Source organism: Apteryx rowi, unplaced genomic scaffold, assembly GCF_003343035.1.
Source record: "Apteryx rowi isolate R43461 unplaced genomic scaffold, aptRow1 scaffold_126, whole genome shotgun sequence".
In the NCBI taxonomy this organism is placed as follows: Eukaryota; Metazoa; Chordata; class Aves; order Apterygiformes; family Apterygidae; genus Apteryx; species Apteryx rowi.
The window spans coordinates 528,597-551,841 of record NW_020447486.1 but is presented as its reverse complement, the minus strand read 5'-3'; the positions used below and the strand labels follow the sequence as shown (position 1 = coordinate 551,841).

General features: G+C 40.8%; 1 protein-coding gene across 6 annotated transcripts in view; it reads left to right on the top strand.

Moving 5' to 3' along the window:
• USP54 (ubiquitin specific peptidase 54) overlaps window positions 1–22,999 on the top strand; it is a 90,578-nt gene extending 67,579 nt beyond the window's left edge. For 4 of the 6 annotated variants that reach the window (XM_026055859.1, XM_026055858.1, XM_026055861.1 and 1 more), the window contains 12 exons: window positions 1,429–1,560; window positions 1,804–2,184; window positions 3,729–3,960; window positions 5,193–5,332; window positions 7,568–7,741; window positions 10,823–10,942; window positions 12,100–12,292; window positions 14,685–16,141; window positions 18,404–18,522; window positions 19,186–19,323; window positions 20,615–20,801; window positions 21,581–22,999. In XM_026055859.1, the coding sequence (XP_025911644.1) occupies window positions 1,429–1,560; window positions 1,804–2,184; window positions 3,729–3,960; window positions 5,193–5,332; window positions 7,568–7,741; window positions 10,823–10,942; window positions 12,100–12,292; window positions 14,685–16,141; window positions 18,404–18,522; window positions 19,186–19,323; window positions 20,615–20,801; window positions 21,581–22,233 (3,926 nt within the window). In that variant the 3' untranslated portion in view covers window positions 22,234–22,999. The remainder of the gene's footprint in view (window positions 1–1,428; window positions 1,561–1,803; window positions 2,185–3,728; window positions 3,961–5,192; window positions 5,333–7,567; window positions 7,742–10,822; window positions 10,943–12,099; window positions 12,293–14,684; window positions 16,142–18,403; window positions 18,523–19,185; window positions 19,324–20,614; window positions 20,802–21,580) is intronic. The other 2 variants (XM_026055862.1, XM_026055860.1) reach the window with 1 other exon arrangement.
• Window positions 23,000–23,245: the final 246 nt, after the last annotated feature.

Below are 23,245 nucleotides of genomic sequence, written 5' to 3'. Positions count from 1 at the left end.
TGGAAGAAAGCGTTTCTCCCGGAGCACTGACTGACTCATGCCCAATCATCTAAATGCTGTACATCTCTGTATCTTTACTGCCAACATTTCTCGTGTTACTTCCTTAGTTTCTCTACTTTCATATAGTCTGTTTGTTCCTAAAGAGTTTGAACTACAAAATCACTTCCATTTCTCAAATGAATAGAAACGCAAGTCTTGTGTTGCTTAGTTCTTGTTTATTGGATTCCTTTGCACTCGTGTATTGTTATATCTTTGTAGCAACTGTAGTTGAAGTGAATTATTCTTTTACTTTTTAATATGCCTCAAAGTTATGATTTTATTTGTAAAATCTGCTTTAAATATTGTTGGGTTTTCTGTTATTTTTATGGTATAACCTTCCTAGAGAAAGGGGCAGGCCCAGAACAACCAACTATGTACTCTGGGGGCTGTTAATCAGCTACTGGTAGTAGAGATTTTCACTTGTTATCATCCTATGCAAGGTGAAAGTTGGTAGCATAAATGATAGAGAAAAGTCTTTGTAGCTTATTCATAAATTCCCTTCTTATCCTGCATCTCTGCTTCAGACTGCTCAAGTGAGTAAAGTCACGAGTGTGTTTGTGCTTGCAAGTTTAGGACAGTGAATGTGTGAGAACCATAAAATTAAGAAAAGAAATGGTAATACAGAAAATTTGTCATACTTGTCTAAATACTCTTTATCAATTATCATTTGATGTGAGGTAAAAGGGAATAAATTGCATGCAAGAGAAAATGCTAGGACTCGGGCACATGAGCTATAGTAAGGGAACATGGTTGTGTGTCAGCAGATCCATGCTGATGGTTTGTGTGTATGCTCTTAGCTTGTGGCAGATTTGAATTAGCTGGCTTAGCCCTTGAGAGCCAACTGAGGCTCCTTCATTGTAGACCAAACTAACTTGAGTTACTTAGTATTTGCTACGGGTGAAGCGGGTGCAGATGGATAGGGCAGAGCAACTGATGATGTGCAGTAATGTATTATTACATGGTAACTTGTTTGTGTGTCTGAGCCCTCACTGAACAGAATAGTGTCAAGCAAACTGGGCTTGTAAGGTTTGTATCCATGGTGGTTAGAGCTGTAAGAGCATTCAGACAGCAAGAAAATGCTGTCCTTAGAGTGCTAGAAGACAAAGCACAGTCCACTTCTTTTTCTCCCTGTGGATGAGTGCTCTCATTAATCAGAGTCCTTGGAGAGGTCTTATTGCTCTTTTATGACTTAAACAAAAAACTGAAAACAAAACCAAAAACTTCTGGATACACATTATTTAAAACAAAAGCTTCGTTTACCAAAAACTGACAGTTAGCATTGGAGCGTCTGCAGTTCCTGAGAAGCAGGAGAGCCCTACTATTCTTAGCACACAGAACACTCAGTCCAAGGGCTCTTGTCATCTAAACTGGGTTCTTCTATCCTTTCAGGACACCTGACTGACAGTGAGTGTAATCAGAGGCATATTTCCAAAAAGGGCTCTCTGGCAGACCGCAAAAGGAGTTCTAGCCGGTCTCGACGGAAAGGGGATGAGGCACAGTCATCGGGATACCATAGTGAAGGCAAGTGTTTTTTGTTTTTTTTTTTTAATTTCAAATATCAATATCTTTTTCTGCTTGTTTTTCAGATCCTCAGTGTTTATGTGCATTTCTCTCCTTATTTCATGTTTCTGTGTCTGCATTTCAGTCTGTCTTTACTTTTGCTTGTATTACTTCTCTAAGTCTGCAGAAAGATGCTGTGAACAGGGCTGCTAGTTTAATCTGAAATTATTTTTGTTGCTTTGCTGTCTCTTTTATAAACTGTAGGAGAAACCTTGAAGGAGAAACAAGCCCCCAGAACTGCCCCCAAACCATCCAGCAGCACCAGCAGACTGAGGGAATTTAAAGAGACAGTCAGCAACATGATCCACAGCAGACCACAGCAGATTTCTCAAACCAACCAGAATTCTCCTCGTGGAGGGAGTGGTACAGATCAGGCAGAAACACGACCCTCAAAAAGCCTGACTGCACATTCTCGAGACTGGGAAATGGAGAGTACCAGCAGTGAATCTAAATCTAGTTCATCTAGCAGGTACCGGCCAACCTGGAGACCCAAAAGAGAGTCTCTGAACATAGACAGCATCTTCAGTAAGGACAAGAGGAAACATTGTGGCTACACCCAGCTTAGCCCCTTCTCTGAAGATGCAGGTAAGAGGTTGAGAAGAAAGATTTATTTCAGAGTATTTTAATGTGTGGAATTTATAACTTTCCCACTATCTGGTTTTGTTTAAGTAAAATAGGAAAGTGATGTTTTGAATATGGCATTTAGGTCAGTAGTGAGCCATGTCCTTGAGGGGTAGTTTCTGTGTGGGTATTCATGTTGCAGGTATATTTCTGTTTGTTTTCCCTTTTGTTAAATTCCATACTTAAGGAAATRGTAGGAGAAACATTACTGTCTGCAATGCTCATGTGGACCCTGGGCTAGACTGCTAAGTATCTAGAAGTTCATCACTTGGAATGGTCTTTTGGTTGATCCTAAGTTCACCTGGCTCATCGTAGTATTTGTTGCATGACATCTCAGACTGTGGGGAGACGAGTACCTCATGTATCGATGCTGAGTGCGTCTCATGAGGATAAGAGCCTGGCAGCCAATGTTAATTTATCTGGGACCATTTTGCACTGCAGCAGCTATTCAACTTGTATCTAGAGACTTTGTCCTCAGTTTTGCAGTTTTTGAAGGTAGTGTAATCCTTTGTGAACCAGCTTTGGGCATCTTTTGTCTCCCCTTCCATAGCCCCCTGCTCCTCTTTCTCCGATTTGCAAAATGTATCGTGGTATTTTGCTCCCTGTTAATAGGAGGTTTACTCCTGAAACTGTAAAGGGTATGGAGAGCAGATGTCTACCAATTCATGTCATATATGCTCTTATGCTATTGGAGCTGCTACGCTCCTTTCCTTTGGTGCTTTGACAGGGTTTGGATGAGAAGGAAGAGGTTTGTGTTACTTTCATTAGGTTTGTGGTTAATGGGGATGTAGCTGCAGAAATTTGGGAGCCTGGTGAGAGGGGGGAACAGATGACGACTGACTGGAAGGASCTAAAGGTTGAAAAGAAACGGGAAGTATAAAGAAATAGGGAGGATGAACGGAGGAGAGAATACAGCTCTAGGAAAGAAAGCAAGGGGAGTAAAGCAGAAAGAGACAAGTAGGAACACATTAAAATCAGCAGGGGTGGGGGGAAAAAAACCAAAAACCACCTTTCCTGTCTTATATGAGCTAATATTGTGTGAGCCTCATCAAATTGTAAATGGCAAAATAAACAATGTAAAAAGTGCAGTGTCTGAAGTAGGTATGACAGAGTACAATAACAAATATAAACCCAAAAGACTAATGGCACAGTTGGGTATACTATAAAATGATTTTGCACAAATACAAATTGTTATGGGGAGGAAAGGATTTCTTTTCCTCTCCAGATTTGATTCTCACTCTTCTGCATAAAAAATAAAAACCAAATTGATTATGGTAAGTTAAACTAAACAGGGGGATTCAGAAATAAATTTGTTGAATAAGTTATTGCTTAATATTATCAGGAATGCTGTCAAAGCATTTTTTTTCCTGCTTCTTCTCAGTTCAGGTGAAATTAGCAAAAGGCAGCATTTCTGGTTTAAGCATAGTTGAGAAGCTAAAATATGAGCAGATAATTTACTGGAATGAAGTTTGAATCTTCTGCCGAGCTATGTTCTTTTATCTTGACAGGTAAAGAGTTTATGGAGAATGAGGTGAAGGAACATGCTATTCAAGAAACAAAATCAAGCCAGTCAAATGTCAGATATAAGCGTGGTGTGCTTGGCCGGGGCACACAGCGTACAGTGGATCAGCATCCTCATCTAATACAGAGGATGGAGTCTGGCTATGAGAGCAGTGAACGCAACAGCAACAGCCCAGTTAGTCTGGACATGCCCTTGTCTGAAACCTCAAGCACCCACAGGTAGATTTTAGCAAATTTCATTTGTGAAAATTTTGTTTCTTTGTTGTTGCTATATAATGCTGTTGAATGTTAAAACAAAAACAAAAAAACCCAATGATCCTAGGTTGTGATGCAGGATTTTTTGTGCAGGGGAGAAATAGAATGGTAATAGGAATCTGAGCAACTTTGATTCCTTTTCTTATTGCTACGTTGACAGTGAGAAGGAAAAGAAATGGAATTCTATTGAATGAGAAATGTTAGCTAAAATGATGCATCTAAAACAGACTTGTACTTTAGACTATGATTTAAAAACTCAACTAAAATATCAAACTTCGCTTCTCATCTGAACAGCTGATTGATCTTTTTTTTCAATTAAATCTTTGATAGTACAATCCTTGTACAAAATCAGAAATGGGTAGTCTTGTAGGGAAATCTTTGACCTTTTCAGTTGGAGCTTCACAGAAGACTTGCAAGACGTTTGCAATATTTAGTATGCAAAAATAAATAGGTGGCACAATGTGTGTTTCACCTTGGCTCTGGCAACTGTGACTATCTTAATCTAAGATTTTTTAAGGCTGGAGCAGTGAATTTTAAGGTCCAAGAATCTGTTGAGAACAGCTATCAGAGTATGTCTTTAATATTCACTACTTCTCACCTTCTCCCAAGGAAATCAAAGTGCTCCGTTTAGTAGGGACTTTCCATCGAGTTCCACAGTTGTCAACTGGGAGGATTTGAGCAAATGATACGTGTGGTAAATAGCAAAGAGTGGCATACCTGCAAACACTGTTCTGAAGGGGAGCGTGCTTACCAGGCTCCTTTTCTTTATGACTTCTTCTCAGACTTTTCTGTGATTAAGGTGTGTAGCAAATGAACAAGAAAAGCTAGGTGTTGGGAGACTTTGAAATTTTTATCTTCTCTTTTATGTCAGATGTGTGACTGAAGATTACACTTTGTGTTGAAGAGAAGGAAGGTGTTTCTTACACTTAGGGACTTGCAGAGATTCTAGTGTCAAAAGAGAATAAAATACAGAAAATCTAACATATGGAGGAGTTCAAATTCTTCCTCCTCCTCACTGTTTCCCTTTTCTTCCCCTGTTTCTCCCAAGGTTTTCCTATGGTAGCCTTTAATTTTTTTTCCATGAAGCTGCGATAGTTAAAAGCAGAGAAATATTTTTGTGATGCTGAGAAATGTAGAGTTGACTTCTCCTGAAAAGATTAATAAGATGATGAACTGTAATTACTCTCTTTTTGGAGGGATGTCCATATGAAGCGAGCTGGTGGATTGGTTCCTGCCTGGCGTAACATCCCGAAGTCTCACAGTAGCAGCATCTTGGAAGTGGAGTCTACTTCATCAACTGGGAGCTGGGCAAACAGCCAGCACCCCATTGGAAATGGTAAAATGTATTTCCTCACTTCAGCAGCAGTGGTTCTGCAAGATAAATTGTGTTGGAGGACTTCTTTACTTTCTGCATGTTTATCTTCACAGTGAAATTATAGGAAAGGGAAAAGAAACATTAAGGAATATAATACAGCTTTGTAAGATATGACTTCAGTTTACCAGAAGGGATTGCAAAAACTTTATTGGAATATTCCTTTGGTCATGTTGCTCTAGCAACCTTTTTTGAACATTGACTTAACTGATAAAGTAAAGCTCTTTCCCAGTCTTTCCCATAATTCAGTATTCTGCCATCAGTGGAAAATATATTCCCAAAAATAACTCATAATAACTTAGTAGGATTGATGAAGCCTGAAAAGAAGCTCATAATGGCATACAAAATTCAAAATTGTCATAAATGAGAATGGATAATGGTTACAAGATGTCTGAGCTAAAGCTGAGCTTTTCTGCAGATATGCATTCTGTTTGTTTATCCTTCTGAGCAAATATTTTATTCTAGAGATTGTGTGGGGAAGGGAAAGGGAGGGAAGGAGGAGGGGAGATACTTTTTTGAATATATGTCATAGTTAAAGCAAGAATGAAGACTGCTTTTTGCTGAATTGGGAAACTGATAGGGGATTATTTTCTTCCCTTTTCATCTACTTAGGGAGATTCAATTGGAATCCCTTTTACTTACCAAAGCTAACGATCTGGCTAACTTGGCGTAGTGTTGTTTACAAATTACAAGCACAACAAGAAGCCTCAAGGTTTCAGCATCAGCGTAGGGTTCTCTCTTCAGATGCTTCTGTTTCATTCTCTGTTTCTTGGGTCAGTGGATCCAGGGACGGGCTGCGCTGCAGGGGAGCTGCGAGCAATGCTGCCGCATTTCTACCAGAGTCAGTAATATAGAGGAGGCAAGTGGAGACCAAATTGCTTGGGGCAGGGAGAAGGGGGGAGTCTGGGACAGTATTGTAAAATTTGTATCAAAGTGTGCAAGATGCAACTAGTAAATGAACAAAAGATTTGGAGGAGGGGAAAAAAATCTTTCTTTGAGCATAATAGATTGGGATTTTCTAACTATAACAATTCAATTTTGTTTGGCATTGCTTATTAATTTGCTTTAAAAAATTCAGCCTTGAGATGCACTTTGAGTAGTTCTTGTATATTTAAGCTAACCATGTATTTATAATATAGGAAAACGCTGTGTGCTGTTCACAATAGCTCCAAGCTGTAAGAGGTGGACAGTGCCATTTCTCTGCTGAGAGTTCCAGTGAGGCTTAATGATAAAACTGGCATCAACATTTATCAGTAGGAATTCTGGATCTACTGATATCAAGGCTGTATCCTAGATGATACTCAAACTCATAGTTGAAGCTTTTGAGTTAGCATACAGATGGTCTTGATTATTTATAAAAGCTATTTGTATTTACATTCATATGAGCTGCCTTCTGGGTGGTTTTAAAAGTAAAATTTAACAAAGCAGAATTTGTAATCTGAAATTCCATGGTCTTGCTCTGTCAACCTGCTATTTTCTAATGTAAATTGTATTCTTTCCAATTAATGTTACTTTTAATGGATATGCACAACTCTTTTAATCCATTTACCGCTGTCAGTTAGAGACCAGTACAGGTGAAACAATATAGCTCCCTAATATGGATCCAGTTTAGAGTTAAAACAAAACAAACCTCGCCATGCTTTTAACCTAGTCCCGTATGACATTGTTGATTTTTGCTAGGTTGATATAAATTACACATCTAACTAAACCATTTGAGAGCATTCGAACTGTGTAGTCCAAGTCTGAAATACRTAGAGTGAAATTTTTTTAAACCACAAATTGGAGTTAAAAACATAATTCCATGAATATTGCTAAGTCAGCATAAGGCTTTCCCTTGCTGCTCATACGTGCTATTTGTGCAGCTTTTCCTTTGTGTCAAAATAAGGATTTCTGTAGCCACTGACTGAATGACACTGGAGCGCTGTCCTGCCCCCTCAGAAAACCTAACCCCCATACAGTGAATAAAATAAGTATGCTCTCGTCATGTTTCGCTAGTTACAAATTTTGTATGTTCTTCAGGTGCAATTTAGCCAGTCTTGTGTTTCTTTTTATTCCCTGCCTAAAATAAGCTTATGGAAAAGATAAAAAGAGATTCAAAAAAAAGTACCGTTTTGGAATAACTATACAAAAAAAAAAACTTTAAGAGGTTTTGCTATGTTTTGCAATCAAATATAACTTTTTTTTTTTTTTTTTTTAAAGGAGGAGGGATGCTTGTCCCGTTAAAGAGTGAACTAGATGAATTACAAGAGGAGGTGGCAAGGAGAGCACAGGAGCAAGAACTACGCAGGAAACGAGAAAAGGAAATGGAGGCAGCAATGGGCTTTAATCCCCGTCCCAGCAGGTTCATGGATCTAGATGAACTACAGAATCAGGGTAACTTTTTGAGTGGAATATGTTTTGCAGGATTGTAGTGCTGAAGTTTTTTGAACCTTTGAACTTACATTTTTCTATTGCAAGTGTCTGTCTGTCTCTGTTTGTCCCTCTCTTCCCCCTCCCCCCAAAGTATAATTTTGTATCTTTGATTAGTGAAAAACATCAATTTCAGTCCTGTAGTATGCAGAAAACCGTGTTTGAGGGCTGGAGACTATGTTATATTTTGACCAAGTTATGTCTTAAATGAGACAGCAAAGTAAAGCTGCCTTTTGCAGAGGTATTTCTACTGTATTTGCACCTCTTCATTTTTATGTGGTGATGCACACTGTTACCGATGTTGACCTCTAGATTTTGCCATAAGGCTTCGACCAACCTCTTGAAAACAGTAGGGCAGTTTGCACTTTTCAGACTCTCCAGGTGTGCCCGCAGCAGAGCTTGTCTGATTAGGCCATGGTTTTATTTCTGTTTTTTTTCTTGCAGTATCACTGGCCTAATCAATTCTGCTCATTCCTGCCCTTATAATTCCCACTGCTGGGACTAATGTCAGAAGTCTGGACAAGGGTTTAGCTTACACATCTTTCCTAAGGGACCACAATAGAAAAAAAGAAATGAAAGCCAAACATTAAGAGGATCTGTCTTTTTCCCTGGCTTCTCACAATCCTGGCAGGGAACAGCAGCAGCAAAGGAGGTGTAACTGGAAGAAGGAAGCTGAGGCAGAAGGACCTTGATGCCAGGATTCACATGTAGCGCCTCTGTTTTAGTCCTCAGTCTCCCAGGTGCTGGTGGCCGCTCAGGGGAGTCGCAGCGGAGGTGGGGTGAAGTACATTGCCAGAGCTGAGCGTGGAGCCTGAGGCCTGGCAGAGAGTTGACGCTGGGGCTCTCGGTGGGTCAGCAGAGCCAAGGCAAGTGCTGTGAATGCCCAGACTCTGCCCTCACGAATGCATGAAGGTGCGTGGGGCGACCCCACCGAGTCGCTCTGGCCTGTGCGCTCCTGTGTTACCAGGCCTCCTGGGGTCCCACTGCTTGCTCAGACCTGCTGCCGCAGGGGGGGGCCTCAGGAGCCGAGGGGCCTGTGTGCTGCAGGGCAGGGGGAAGATTCAGAGTGGTACCCGCAGCAGCGCCAGCTCGGGGTCACTCCAGATCGCAGCTAGCGCTTGGGAGCCTACAGCCGTGCCAGCTGCTCAGCAGCTGCAATGGCACCGTATCAACGGCAGCTGAAAAATGCGATCTCCACGGGAACGAGCGGCTCTGGGGATGTTTTTCTAACTTTTGCTGGCTGTCAGTGAGCTGCTTGGTTATCTCTTATGGTCCTGCTGTGACCTGCAAGTAACCAGTTGAAAAATTCTGATCTACCAAAGTGGAAAGATACCTTTTCATTAGTAGTAGTGTTTATTTTTGTAGTGTAAATACTAATGAATTGAAAATTTAACCTCTGCTCTTGACCACAAAGGTGTTGTCTTCCCCACTCCCCCTGCCCCAGAGATAGCAGCGTAGTTCTCCAAAACATTCCCCTTTGACCTCACATCGAGTTAGTTGGTAGAAGCAAAGATTGCTAAGCTTTTCCTCGATAAAAGAAAATGAACTAGAATAATGCTTAAAATCCAAGAAGACTGTAGTGGAAGGTTTGAGGAGTTTATTAGTCACTGACTTGGGAGCTGGGAAGATCTTCATTTGTTCCTGCTAAGCCTCTCCCCACCCCAGTCAGAGATATAATAGCTTAACATTAGCAGACTGCTTGGCTGCCTGGAAGGCTTGCTTGTACGCAGAACTCCGGAACGTTTGTGACTCATTTCCTTCAAGTAAATTGCTAAATTCATGCAAAGAAAGCTAACTTTAGTTATACTTGCCTTGCTTATGAGCCTCAGGAGTCTTGATTTTGGAACTGAAGGTGCTTTTTGATTGATTCTCTGCTCTAACAAGTTTCACTTCTCTCTGCAGTAAATACATTTCATAAGAGTTCTTTGGGGTTCATGGAATAAGAAAGTTTGTGTTTGCATGTGTGCATGAGGGTGTTAGGGAGCAGATCAGGCCATAGAATATATGTTATGCAAGCTGAAAAATTGTAGTTTTTGACTGAGAAATTATTCACATTCTCTACCATAACACAGGGAACTTAAAAAATTAAGCTTGAATTTTTTATTTTGTTTTATTTCCCCTTGCCTTGTTTGATCTCATACATTTTACTGCATGACTTGCATAATGCCTAATAAGTGACACAAGGTTAGGCATTTTCTTTGTCTCAATTGTTTTTATGCCAGGMCACAGTGTTTTTCTTTCTCTTCTGTGTCCAAGGATGATTTATCCTTTTCTCCAGCACTGTTTTTCTAAATTGTTGCCCAAAGAATTCTAGACTGTTAATCCTTTCTTCTCAGCTCCCCTTGCGTTTTTCCTCCTAAAGCTGCAAGACCGTTGGGCTTTCATATTCTGTAATGCCTCTTTCAGCAGTGAGTGTATGCACTTAATAGATGTTTGTAGAAGAGCCTCTTGCAGCCATTTACACTCACACTCAAGTCTGAGTATTGTCCCCTGGGCATCTCAGGTGTTTCAAATTGAAGACCTTTTGTATGGAAGTAATTGGATATCTGGAGAGGAGACAGATGATTTTTGGCAGGGGACTTGTGATAATGTAGTTCAGGGAAAGTCCTGACCTGCTGTATTTCTTTTACTAATTCATTTTGGTTTAGATATAATTAGAAATTCAGGCCAATTTGTACTTGACAGAAGTCGTCTGAATTGAGTCTGTGGTATGTCCATACCATCTTTTGTACCAGTTTAGGTTGTTGAAAATAACATATTAAGCCAGTACACACTCTCAAGTAAACAAAGTTTGAGGGGAAAAAATCTGTTTCACATAATTTTCAGTGCTTGTGTGACTTAAGCATGTCAGGGTGCTCAATTTGCACTTCTGTTTAGTGAAGTTTAGATGTTGCAGTAGGTGGTCTGGGATATATGCAGCCTCTGCGAGAGGCCTACCATCAGTGACTTGATATGTGGAAGAACTTGGTGCTCACCAACGGGGATGAGGGTAAGCGAGCGTTCTACAAAGAATGAAAAAAAAATGAAGGGTGCTGCCTGTTGCAGGGAGGAGTGATGGCTTTGAGAAGTCCATGCAGGAGGCAGACTCAATCTTTGAAGAGTCGCTGAATCAGGAGCAGAAGGGGGATTGTGCTGCAGCTTTGGCTCTCTGTAACGAAGCTATATGTAAGTAACCCTAACCGCCTCAGCTATTGCGCTTCTGACTATTTACTAATATCACAGAAAAAAAGTCTGTAACATTGAATCACCTTAAATGGTCCGATGGTAATATAGGGATCCTGCTGGTCTTTAGAAAGGTGTTGGGAGACAGAACTTTGCCTTTTTCAAGTGTTCCCTTTTGGGGATTTTAGTCTCATTTCCCTTCATCCCCTTTCTTTTTTGTGTTAGCGTTCCTTTACATTGCTTAGTTCAGTGCTATGACAGCAACAGCACTGGGTTGCCGATGTGTCCTTTTTGATGCTAATAGGTGCGTTTCAGTAAGCACCCGGTAGGTAACTCCTCCTGCCACTGTGCCCTCGATTCACAGTTTTTCCCAGCCTTTAGGCTGAATTACAAAGGGGACTAAGCTCACCCATCCTCAAGGAGGCTGCAGCATAGGAAGAAAAAGGTAGCCCACTCTAGAGTCTTCTAGAGTAAAAGGAATGAGCTATGCTGTACCTAAATCTTGGGGGGAGGAGGRGGAAATCAGGACGATGAAGTGCTAAGTGCATTTGGTGACCTTTGGGAATGTGTGCTATGTGATTTCATTTTATTTTCAGTCTTTTCCATTATGACTGGCTGGCTGTCTCACCCCACGCTCCTGCCTGTCTGTATAGAAGAGTTGCAGACAGAGTGGGTAGTTACTGTGCCTTTGCATTTAGAAATTGGCTCTTACGGGCTGCAGATTAAGGGGCAATGTACTGCTAGTGTGAAAGCTATATTAGCTTCCATTCCAACAAGATGCATGCTAGATTTCAGATCCCAGCTGGATACTTCTACACATAAAGGAAGTCCCAGATACAGGAGAAGGATAGATGAAGAAAGAAGTAGAATTGTGGTAGGGTTGGAAAGAGTCTGTGTAAAGGGGATGAAAAAGTTTGGCTGAAACATAAATAATTTTTTGCAACTTCATTTTGGTTTAGTTTCAATTAACTTGTTTGGACACATGGCTAAGCTGAATGTGCATTAATGGAAACAGTAGCATCTTTGTGAACTCTTTCATGGCAATATTTGCATGGTCCATGTTTTACGTTCTTGCTGCATCTTTTTTCTTTTTTTTTTTCCAATTTTATTCCTTTTTTCTGTTTTTTTTTGTTTCTGCTATGTTTTCTTTTGCATTTTAGCTAAACTAAGACTTGCCATGCATGATGCCAGCTCTAGCACTCACAGCAGAGCCCTAGTCGATAAGAAGCTGCAAATCAGTATCCGAAAAGCCCGGAGCCTCCAGGATCGCATGCAGCACCAACAGCCATCGCAGCCGCTGCCGCCGCCAAGCTGCCACCCACCACAGGGTGGCACCATGGCCCAGTCTACAAGGTAGTCCAAGTATATCGCCTAGACCAGACCTGAGCTGCCTCTATAAGCAGTACAGTCTGGAAGGAAATAGTGAACTCTGTATATTCCCCTGGATAGTCCAAATCCTGTGGTGTCATTCCTCATTTCTTTCTTTCTTAGGTTCGATCACATTACAGGAGGGTCAGCTACCTCTTCTTTCCAGTTTTTGTAGCATAGTTCACTGTGCATGTGTTCAAAATGTGGTCTGTGACAGTGAATTCTAGCAGGCACTTCCTGACAGCACCAACATTTTGTGCACTGAGGGAAAAAATACAATAGATAATAGCCTGATTACATGGGGATGTGTGTGTTAAGATGAAATGTGCGACTTTAAAATGGGGAGTAATTTCAGGACTTAAATCAGTAAAGGAGTACTATAGTGAAAGTCTTGCTATAGCAGCTTTTATGTTGGGGACAGCAATCAACATGTGTATTAGTGCTCTGTAGTCTGAGAGGTGTCAAATATATTGATCTTTTTCTAGTCCACTTCTCTAGTGGTGCGCTGGTACAGCTCTTGGATCCAGTGATGCTGTGTCATTCCTCTCTTTCTGTGCTTCCCAGCTGCCTGTAGCCTGGCTTTAGCAGCCTCTTCAGCATCTCTTCATGATTCTTTCTTCCATACTGATTTTAACTATAGCACAATGAACTCTGTGCTCTAACTGATCCTCTGCTCCTACCCTCTTTAGCATGCATCTTAATCTTCCTTTCTTCCCATGCCATTCCCTCCAAACACTAGACTATCCCTACCCAGTTTCTAGGCTGCTTCTTGTTACTTTTCTTTCCTCTCCCCTTTCTTATATGCTGTGCTACCAGATGCTTAGATGACATCTCATGTGAGAAACCTTTTTCTTTTCCTTTTTTTAAAATGCCACATACAGTTACATACTGCAATTCAGTTAATTTGCACACCTGCCAGGCTATAGTTCAAAATGTTCTTTTCTTTTCCCTCAGTAGTTGAATTATATGTAATGAGGGCTGATGTTTTTGTCAATCAGGGATCCATTACATCCTCTTTTACAGGAGAAATTCAGAGCCCCAATTATGCAGTTTGGCAGATTCTAAGAAAATGAAAGAAAGGAACTTTCTAAACTAATTTTGTTAATGCTGAACTTGTTCACTGCTGCTCTGTGAAAAGAACATTACTTTTGCAAAAAGTTCTGTTGAAACAAATGTTAATGTTGCAGCCAATGAAAAGATAATCTATTCGTAACCAGAGTTTTGTTCTCTTGCTTTGATATAAATAACACTGTAAACAGTGCAAAGTTTGCAATTACTCACAGACAAGGTCATTCTGCTATGCGTATCAGCTAGATCTTCATTATAACTTTTGTCCTTTGCCTCTCAAGGAGGAAGCAAAGCAATGAGGTTATAGTTACAGGAGAGTCCTTTTATCCTTTAAAAATAATTGTACTCAGTTTTTGAGCACAGTGTTGATTCTGCAAACTTGTATTTTTTTTTAATGTGTTACTCTAGTAAACAATAAGCAGTGCTCTGAGTAACAGAAGAAGTTTTCAGTTTGGTTGCTTTTAAACTGGGCTGATTTCCTTAAGTTCTCTGTGAGCTGTTTGTATTCCTCCATTTTTCCACAGGCACTTGGATTTGATACTTTTTTTTTTATTATTCTGTCCACACATTAAAATGCCAATTAAATGCAGAAAAATGTCAAGGACAAGTGTGACCCAAGGACATAATTGTCTTACATTTGTACATAAGACGAGTACAAATTATTCTGTAGAAATATATTTGAAATATAAACTATTAGGAAGTAATAGTTCTGTATTTAACTTGAACTTTATCTAACTTTAACTTGCTGGTTAAGTATTTCAAAGCTGAGAATACAAAGATAATAGGAGAGAGATTTCAACCTGTTTCTTCCATTTCTCAACTCATTCTTCACAGAGTTACCTGAAGAGAGAGGACCTTATGGGAAAAGTTGTCAGTTCATGTTCAGATTATGAACTTGTCCGGAATGTTTACAAAAATATCTAATATGTCAATGCTGGAAAGGATTGTTTTATTTTATATAAATGCTATTTCTATTATTCTTATAGTTATTTCTACCCACACTCTCAGGCTGCTGGTTAAAGTGCCTAGGGTGCTCTACAGGAATATTGAAAGTTTATAAAGAGTATATTTATAATAAAATACTCTTAAAAATATGAAATGGATTCAACAGATCAATTACAGTAGAAAATTAGACTTGGACACAAAGGACTAACGTGTATGTATCTGTTGAATTAATACAAAATTCTCTAGAATCCAATTAGGTGAAGAAAAGTGTGTTGAGGTGTATGTCACATAGTGTAAGTTCTGCATCCTAGGGATAACGTAAGCAATGCCTACTGCTAATCATTTACCCTTCTGTGTGTTTTAGTGAACAGACTGGCCCGCTCCAAGTACTGCTGAGCCAGGAGGTACCACTGGAACCCAACAAAGAAGTGGAATTTGGGTCCAGTTCTTTCTTCCACCCACCTGCTTCCTGCCATGAATTGCACTCATCATTATATCCAGAGTCTTCCTCCTTGCCCCCTTCTGAAAGCAATCCATCCAACAGGACCTCTCCAAACTTCCAGTCTGCTTCTGCTGATTTTCATGACCAAGTTCCCTCTTTTCCCTATAGGCAAGGGTTGACAGAGAGGTCTGCAAGAACTGAAAATGATGCCCACCGTAGTGTGGAATTTGTTGAGACCACAGCCACAGGGCCAAAAGACTATAGGGAATGCTGCAGTAGCAGCAAGTTAGAAGAGGTTCATAACATAACAGCTATTCTTGCACCTCAGTACAAAACCAAGGCTAACACAGTAAACTTTGGGTCTTTGCCTACACTGTTTCCCTGTCCACATCCACCACAAGCAGCATCTCCTGAAAAAGATGGCCAGCACAGCCCTTGTTCCAAACTTTCAAGCTCTCCAGTACGGGCCAGCATTGATCATTTAGGGGGCTATCATGCAATGACCCCTGCAGCTTCATCCCCTTCACTGCAGTGCTCCCTGGATCCTTTACAGAAAACAAATCAGTACTCCAGAGCAAACAGCCATGAGATTCTATTACCTTCACAGGATGAATATGGCACAGCAGAAGGTTGCAAATCTGAGGCTTTTAGTATGAAGGGACATGTTCGCTCCTTGGCAGAGCAGTTTCAGAAAATGCATGCAGTCTCCCAGAGGAAAGGTATTCGTGAAAAAGGCTGGATTGCTACAGTGTGTCAGGATGAGAAGCCTCCAAATCTAATACAAAAATCTTTCATCAACCCTTCACCCTCTGGTTACAGACAGCTAATCCATCAAGGCCAAGAGAACAGAAACCAATCTTCTGAAAAATTGCACTCATCTGTGGATATTAGGGACGGGGTAGTTTCTTTGGAGGGTTTTAGTGCCCAGCTTGTTGCTTCTAAGAGTCTTTGTCCTCACAGTGAAGAGCTGTATAGAAGAGGTGGACAGAATATAGCAGACCCTGCACCCTACCTGGAAAGGCACTGTCATGATGGAGGAATGAAACAGGGGGATGATGGAGCTACTAGTAGCATGGTTGCTTCTATGCCTGTGGACCGTTGGGTGAATAACGTTACTAGGTATTACAGTTCTCAGAAGGATAATAAGAATACTGAATGGCTTCCTGTACCTGGGAGGAGTCCATCCCTTTCTGATCAGAGAGCAGTTGGAGATGACTTGAGCAGGATCCCAGTACATCTGCATCTACAGTGGAATCAAGACACAGAACAGGAGCTCTCAGAACTGGAATCCCTCTATCAGACTAGTCTGCAGGCATCTCAGGCCGCAAGGCCTCTCTTGGGAAGACAGGACAGTGCTAGGTATCCATTTGACCAATCAGGTAAGAATTCTGCAGCTGTTTTTCTTGGTTGACCAGCCTACACACACCACTATTAGGCGAAGGTATCTTTTCCAGTCAGTTTAGTTAAAGGGGCCTGAATCTGTACACAGATGCAGAAAGATTCAGGTCGCAGATTCTGAAAACGTTCTGACTGTAAAGATAGAGAAGCACTGTCATAGTACCGCCTGGGGAGGCTTCAGCGTAGTCACTGATCTTGGCAAACAGAAAATATCTGTAGAATGGCAAAAGAATAATTGATCCTATTTTTGAGCAGGCAACTAGCTGTTTAGGCCAAGACTACTGAACTTTGTCTGGAAGCCCTGCATCACCTTGGGAGTTTATTAAGCTATTTTTATGTCCAAAATGAGTGTTCTCCAAATTTGTGAATTTTAACTGATTAGTATATGAGAATTTAATCTGTACCTGGAATAACTTTTAAAAGTGTTTCCAGATCTGTTAGAGCTGAACTTGTTTTTTTGCTAAGGACCACCTACTTTTACTTCTGGAAAATTACTTGTGAAAGTGGTCCTGTGGGAGCATGATCTGCACTGTCTTTGAGACCTTTTAGATTAGTTGGTGCCAAAAGCAAACTAACGTATTCTGTTGCTTTTGGTGAGAACAGCTCTGACATTGCTGGAGCCACCCAGTCAATTACAGCCTGGTGCTAGCAGTCTGGTTCCACTTAAGCTGACCTAATCTGCTGCCTCGGGTAGGACAACATTAATTCTCTGCTCAGCACAAGTGAAACAAAGTTCTCTAGGCTCCATGCCATTGCATTAGAGCTACAAATTTTCTGGTCAGATACAAGGCTGTCCAAAACTTTATGGGTACCAAAGTGATGTGTATATTGCAATATATATGCAAGGCAGGTTTTTCCCTGCACCTATGGGGGTGGAGCCTCCATCTTTTCTGACAAATGAAGACATGCTGTGACCAGAGGGAATATTGACAGTAAACTCTTTTTGAACAGGTTTTATTCAACAGCTCTTRTACTCTATGAAATTCTCTTGTCTTGCACTACACTGGCAGACCAGATAACACATCCTAAGAAGATCATTTTCCATTCAGGGTCTTTGGTTTCCTTTCAGGGTTAGGCAAGATCTGACATCACTGGTACTCTCTTGTATGGGCTTGGATCAGAAGGTCTCTAGGTGTTCCTTCTTAGCATACTGATTTTGAACGTCTTTCTAGATATCTAACAGGATAAAGCCCAGTTGCTTTAGTGTTAACTGGAGCCAAGGAGTTCTGTCATCAAATTCCATATTTCTTATGTTGACACTTCTCTTTCCTGTTTTCCCACCTCATATCTGAGGGATGAGATACAGATATTCTGCTAAAGTTAAGTTCCATGTGAGATCTTTACTTCTGATGTGCTGTGACTTTCAAATGTTTCTTCCTAAATTCTGCAAATTCTGTTAAAAATTCGGTTGGATCTTGAGTTGATCCAATTCATCTACTGTAATGAACTGGATGAAATTTACCTGAGTRGATCTGGGACAGCTCTTTCTCACTTTTGTCTTGGATTATCTATTCATGTGCAAATGTCTTTTAAGCTTTCTGCCCCATAGCAACTATTTTTGTCAGACCTTTGTATTCAGACTCATGGTGAAAATGCCACTGTTCTATTACTAGAGATTTATGCCAGGGGATGAAGGCCCAAAGAGATAATCTTCCAAACGCTTCCTCAATGCAGAAAATGTGGTGCTACCGGCACCTCAACTTTGCTTTATTTATAGATAGATTCCCTGTGATGGATTTTTTTTATTAGGCCACTGATCTGCCTATGTATTTCCTAAGAAGTTTCAGGTTTCAAGTTTATTACCGGTTGTGGGTTTGCACTGAAATGAAGTAACTGTAGTCGTCTTCATTTAAAAATAACACTTCTGCATAGTTAACCAGCACAACAAATGGCTGATAAATGTAGCATTGGATGGGAACAAATGGAGTTTGGGGGAGGCGGGGAACGACTTAAAGATGGTATCTTGTTTACCCCAAGTAGCTTAACTCTGTTATAAGTTCAATAACTGTTCCCTAGAAGCCTGCACAAGGGCAAGTGAAACAGAAGTGAGTATCCTGATGGACTTTCTCCCCTAGGGGATTCTGGGAATTAGCTTGTGTATTAATGTCAAAAGAATCTCTAATTACTTCCCAGTTTGTGTGTATAGTCTTTCCATGCCAGAGTCAGATCTAAGACAGATAAAATTGTATCATAATACTCATTCAAGCCTGGAGTTTAACCATACCATTTTATTTCTTTCCCAGTCTCTGCAAACCTAAATGTGAAGAAGCTGCATGCTACGGCTGGCATGGGTCTCTCGAAAACCCCAACAGCAGAGATCGAGCGCAGTCTGTATGGAGCCAGTGTCTCTTCTGTCTCCAAGGTGATAACAAATTACTAAGACGTGCTAGGGAGGGAAGGGCTAAGACTCTTGTGAGTGAAAGAATTTACAATGGGAGAAGTGGAATACATTGTAAAAAGGCAGTGGGATCATTGATGTTAGCTTCAGAGAGAATTTTAAGTGCAGTCTAGCTCAGGATTAATTAGCTAAAACACGAGTGACTCATGCTGCATGCAACTTGCATGCAATAATATTATCTAAATTCTGACTTTAAGGTCATGTACACCTGAAAACTTTAAGGTCTAAGTCTCTTCAAACATATTATCATGAACTGTTATGCATTGCAACTTATGTAAACTTCTTCTTGATATTATCGTCACCTGCAGTGGAACTAGTATTTTCTTTTCTTTTGTTGACTGTGTCACTACATTTCTTGAAAGACTAGGGTTTAATCTGGTATTTGCTACAGTCTGTAGTTGGATGGTAATATTCCTTGGTCAGAAACAACAACACAAAGAAGTTTCCAACTACTGCTAGCTTCTCTCACCCTGAGCTAAGACCTGAATGAAGGCCTTCAGAAAAGAAAAGGCCATAGAATTTCACTGCAGTAGTTTATTAGATTTAGGTTGATCTCTTCCTGATAATTACTATACAAAATTGATATTATGGAGAGACCTTTTCTGAAATGCGTGATATTGTCTGCAGGTCATGTATACCGGCGAACATAGGGAACCAGAAGAGGAGGAAATGTACAGTGCAGAGAATTTCCGTCGCATTGCTCGCAGTCTCAGTGGGACAGTCATCACAAACAGAGAAGAGACCTTGGTCTCTTCTCACAGTTTTGTAAGTAGAATAATGTGCAGTTTTTCAAAGAGCTGTCAGCTGCATCTAGCATTCCTGTTTTCTCTGTCTGCCTTTAGTAGATAATAAATAAACAAGACAGCAGACAACTGGATAATAAGCAAGGTGATGGAAGATGATGACATCTTTGTGGATTTTTTTGCTCTCTTTTTGGAAGAAGAACAAGCTTTTATTTAAATAACGTCTCCTTCAGGAGTCATTGCGGAGTTGTACCAGTTGCAGCTGATGAGCATGCAAGCTAGTATTACTTGCTGGTATACAAAGACATCCAGTATAAAAACTTTTTTTTTTTTCAGTTGACTTAGAGTTATTTTTCAGTAAAGTTCTTAATACACCTGTGACTTTAAAAAGAGATTACAGTAGTCATGTGAAAGTTTTTGCTCTCTTGTGGGTATATTCAGCAAGTGGCATTTAGCAAGTAAAAGTAAGCATAAAGGGAAGATAATTTAAGTAATGGTACATAATGCTGCCAATTACATACAGGAAGCAACTAAAAATAGAGAGAATTTGATTTTCCTGTGTTATCTTTGTTAAGCAATCTTAGGTGTAAGTTAAAACTGCCAGTGAGAAAAACAGTAATAGATTATTGCTGGTGTTTAGCAGCATAACCAGATCTTAATACAAAAGTTTGGCTTGGATCTAATTTTTTGCTAACTGCGCTTAAGATTTGATTTGAAACCAACTGCATAATAAGCATAGAAGAGTATGAATTGCAAAATCAGTTATTCAGACTGGTTGATAAATTTCCAACTGTGCTGAGTGCCATGAGCCAGGAATATGTAAACTCGTAAACTTGAATATGTAATATTTGCTCCTCAGCATGCTTTACTTGGGGCTTCAACATGTGCCTGGAAGTGGTGGCAGAAGCAAGTTAAAACCCCTAGCTGGCCACTGGTCCCTCTGCTGAAGGTTTTTATCCCCACAACAGAGACGGCTGATAGGATGGCTCTCTGTTGCTACTGTTCAAATTAGTCTCTGGGCTCAAGTCAGTGACTTGTTTGTTAATGTGCCAGTGTGAACCCCAAGTCCATGGCTTGCCTCTCCTTGGTATATTTCCAGTCAGTTGAAGTGATCCTCCGAAGTAGCTCACCACTGCAGTGAGAGCCTTATTGGATGGCTGGAGTTGCTTATTTTTTTCACATACAGATGCATGTTTTTGTTCCGGTGACTCATCCCTTTCCTTGGATCACCACTATCGTTGCTTGATTCAACCCAACTTTGTGTTTACTCATCATTTTATGTTTTTTTCTTCTCCTTTCTCATTTTGTAAAAGGAAGCACCAAACATGAGGAAAATGCCAGTGGAAACCAGCCACCGTTCTTCCAGCTCCACTTCCCTTCCTTTCCCCCATGATCCTCCTGTGTTTCCCTTTGATCCCCAGCACAACCCAAACCAGGTGCAGCACCTACCCCATGATGTACTGATGCCCAGCATGGTGGGCAAGGCACGTAAACCGTCAGGTAATCACAGGACTTTTCATCCTCCTTCATGATCAGAAATATTGCTGAAATATAGCTCTGCAGGTCTCGTCTTTCATAATGATGTTTCACTATCTGCCTGAATTCCTCCAGAAATTTGAAAGGATGAATCACATTCTCTTTTTCCTTTTCTGTCCCTTTTGAGATGTTCAGTGATGCTGTGCTAAGTGGACATAACGGAAGGGAATAATCTTTATGGAAACACGATGACTACTTTTTTGTATAAAATCATGTTCACGTTTTTGAGGTATTTTCTCCTGCGTAAAAGTAGCAGTAAAACCCATCACTATGTAGTTATGTATAAGAATCCTTCCACAAGCTACTAATTCCAGCAAATCACACACACAGTTGTACTGGTATAAGTAACTAATTTCTGAATGAGAATTATTTTCCTTGTGAAAGCCATCAAAACCAGTTTGATCTACCAGCTTTGAATTATTATGTTGGGTTCCTTCTTGATGACACAAGAGAGATTGCTGCTAAAGAAATCCTTTGTTTTGTGAAGTCTGTGACAGTAGCTGTAGTGTAGGGCAAGGAGGAAATGCAGAGAAGAAAATGAATGCTAGAACAGGTGCTGCTAGATTTCACTCACATCAACCAGTAACTGGAAGTACTAGTGATTTAGTTTAGCTTTTTCTGTCACCTATGTTCTGTGAGGAAACAGCAATAAATAAAACATAACTAAGCAAACCTTTTACTTTTTTCTTTCTTTCTTTCCTCCCCCCCCCACCCCTTTTTCCCTCGCTACCCACCCCACCCAGGAGATCAGAAGAACATCATCCAGAAACTTTTGGTTGTGCCTGACAGGGGTGAAGCTTTCCAAGGTGAAGACTACCCAGGTGTGGCACTGAGTTATGGGAGTCTACCTTGTGCACCCAAAGGCACCCTTTCCCAGGTGCAAAGGCCTCTTGTTAATCAGCATTTAGGAGGTGGAGCATCAAGTCTCACTGGCCGCTGGCTAAACATGAGCTACGCTGCCAGACAAACAGCCACATTACCAGATAAACGAACGACACTCTGGGGGGAGTATGCTGGCCAACCAGCCAAGAGTTCACTGGAAGGCTTCCTCCAGCAGCCCTCACAATGTCAGATGCATGAATCTTATACCGTCGGTTGCAGGCTGCCACCCAGCACAGACTACAGCACTTTACCCCGTGAGCCTTCTTGGGATCCTGGGGCCCCTCAAGGTTGTCCCGTGCCCCCCTCTTGTACTAAGGCTCCAGGTCCAAGGAGGGTTGACATGCCCCCAGAGGAAGACTGGCGACAGAACAGCTACACCCCTCAGCCTGGCAGGAGGCGAATACTGCCAGTTCATGTGATGGATGGGACTTTTTCTTCTGCTTCTGAGGCACACAGAAATATGCTGGCCCGAGCAGCAGCAGCTACTGGCACCATGCAGAATAACGGCTGGTGAGATCCCTTCCACTCCATGCACCCTGGAAAATCCCCCTGTGAACAGACTATAGCTGTTGCCTGGGTGTAGATTATAAGGAGACGGCAAACTACTTCAGTTGGTATCTGTGCCAGTTTTGTCTTAAAATGTAGCTATACAGTATGTGGAAACTAATTGCACTGTATTTCTTTCTGACACTACTGAACTGCTGTCCTGGATTGGGAATCGTAGCTATACTAGTCCCAGCCTCTCCTAGCAAAAAAGTGCTATAGGAAAGATAAGTTTAAGGGACATTGGTTACGGGTAAGTTCCAAGTATGCGCGTGTTTTGAAGGAGCATGGCCAAAAGGACATTTTTAAGGACTCTTTCATGAAATGTAGCTTTGGTAAATTCTTTGTATACAAAACCAGTCCTTTCGTTTTCCTCTCCTTCCTCCCTCCTGTTCCTTACTAGGGGGAAAAACTGACCTACCTTTCAGGTTCCAATAAATGTACACTTGCCAGGCTGGCAGGTTATGAGGCAAACCCAATTTTCAGTTTGCTGAGATCTTGGGCAGAGATCACAGCTGTAGTTGCTACTGAGGAAGTGGCAGGGAGACACTATTCATCAGTAAACCAGAAATTTCCCCACTTCCTTCAGGCAAACTAACAATGCTTCAAACAGAAAAGACTGTTAATGCTGCACGCTTAATTGTACCAATGTAACACAGAATAAGTTTAACTATTTTAGTGTCAAACATACTTGCTTTTGTAAGTATTTTTCAAATAAATCTATGAAAATAGTTCTATTTACCTGTCTGTGTATGAGCTTTCTTTGCTATTTGGCTTTACTTATCAGTTGGCCTGAAATTGCTGATTTTTTTTTTTATACGCTGACTAAACTAAGTTCTTTGTTATAGTCCATTAACAAAGTTTATGTAATAAATACTTGGTTAGATTGAAGGATGTGATGAGGAGTTGTGTAATTCTGCTACTGGATTTGCATTTTCATGTGTTTCGTCACTACTCTGTGCTTAACTTCCCCCTCTTAAAGG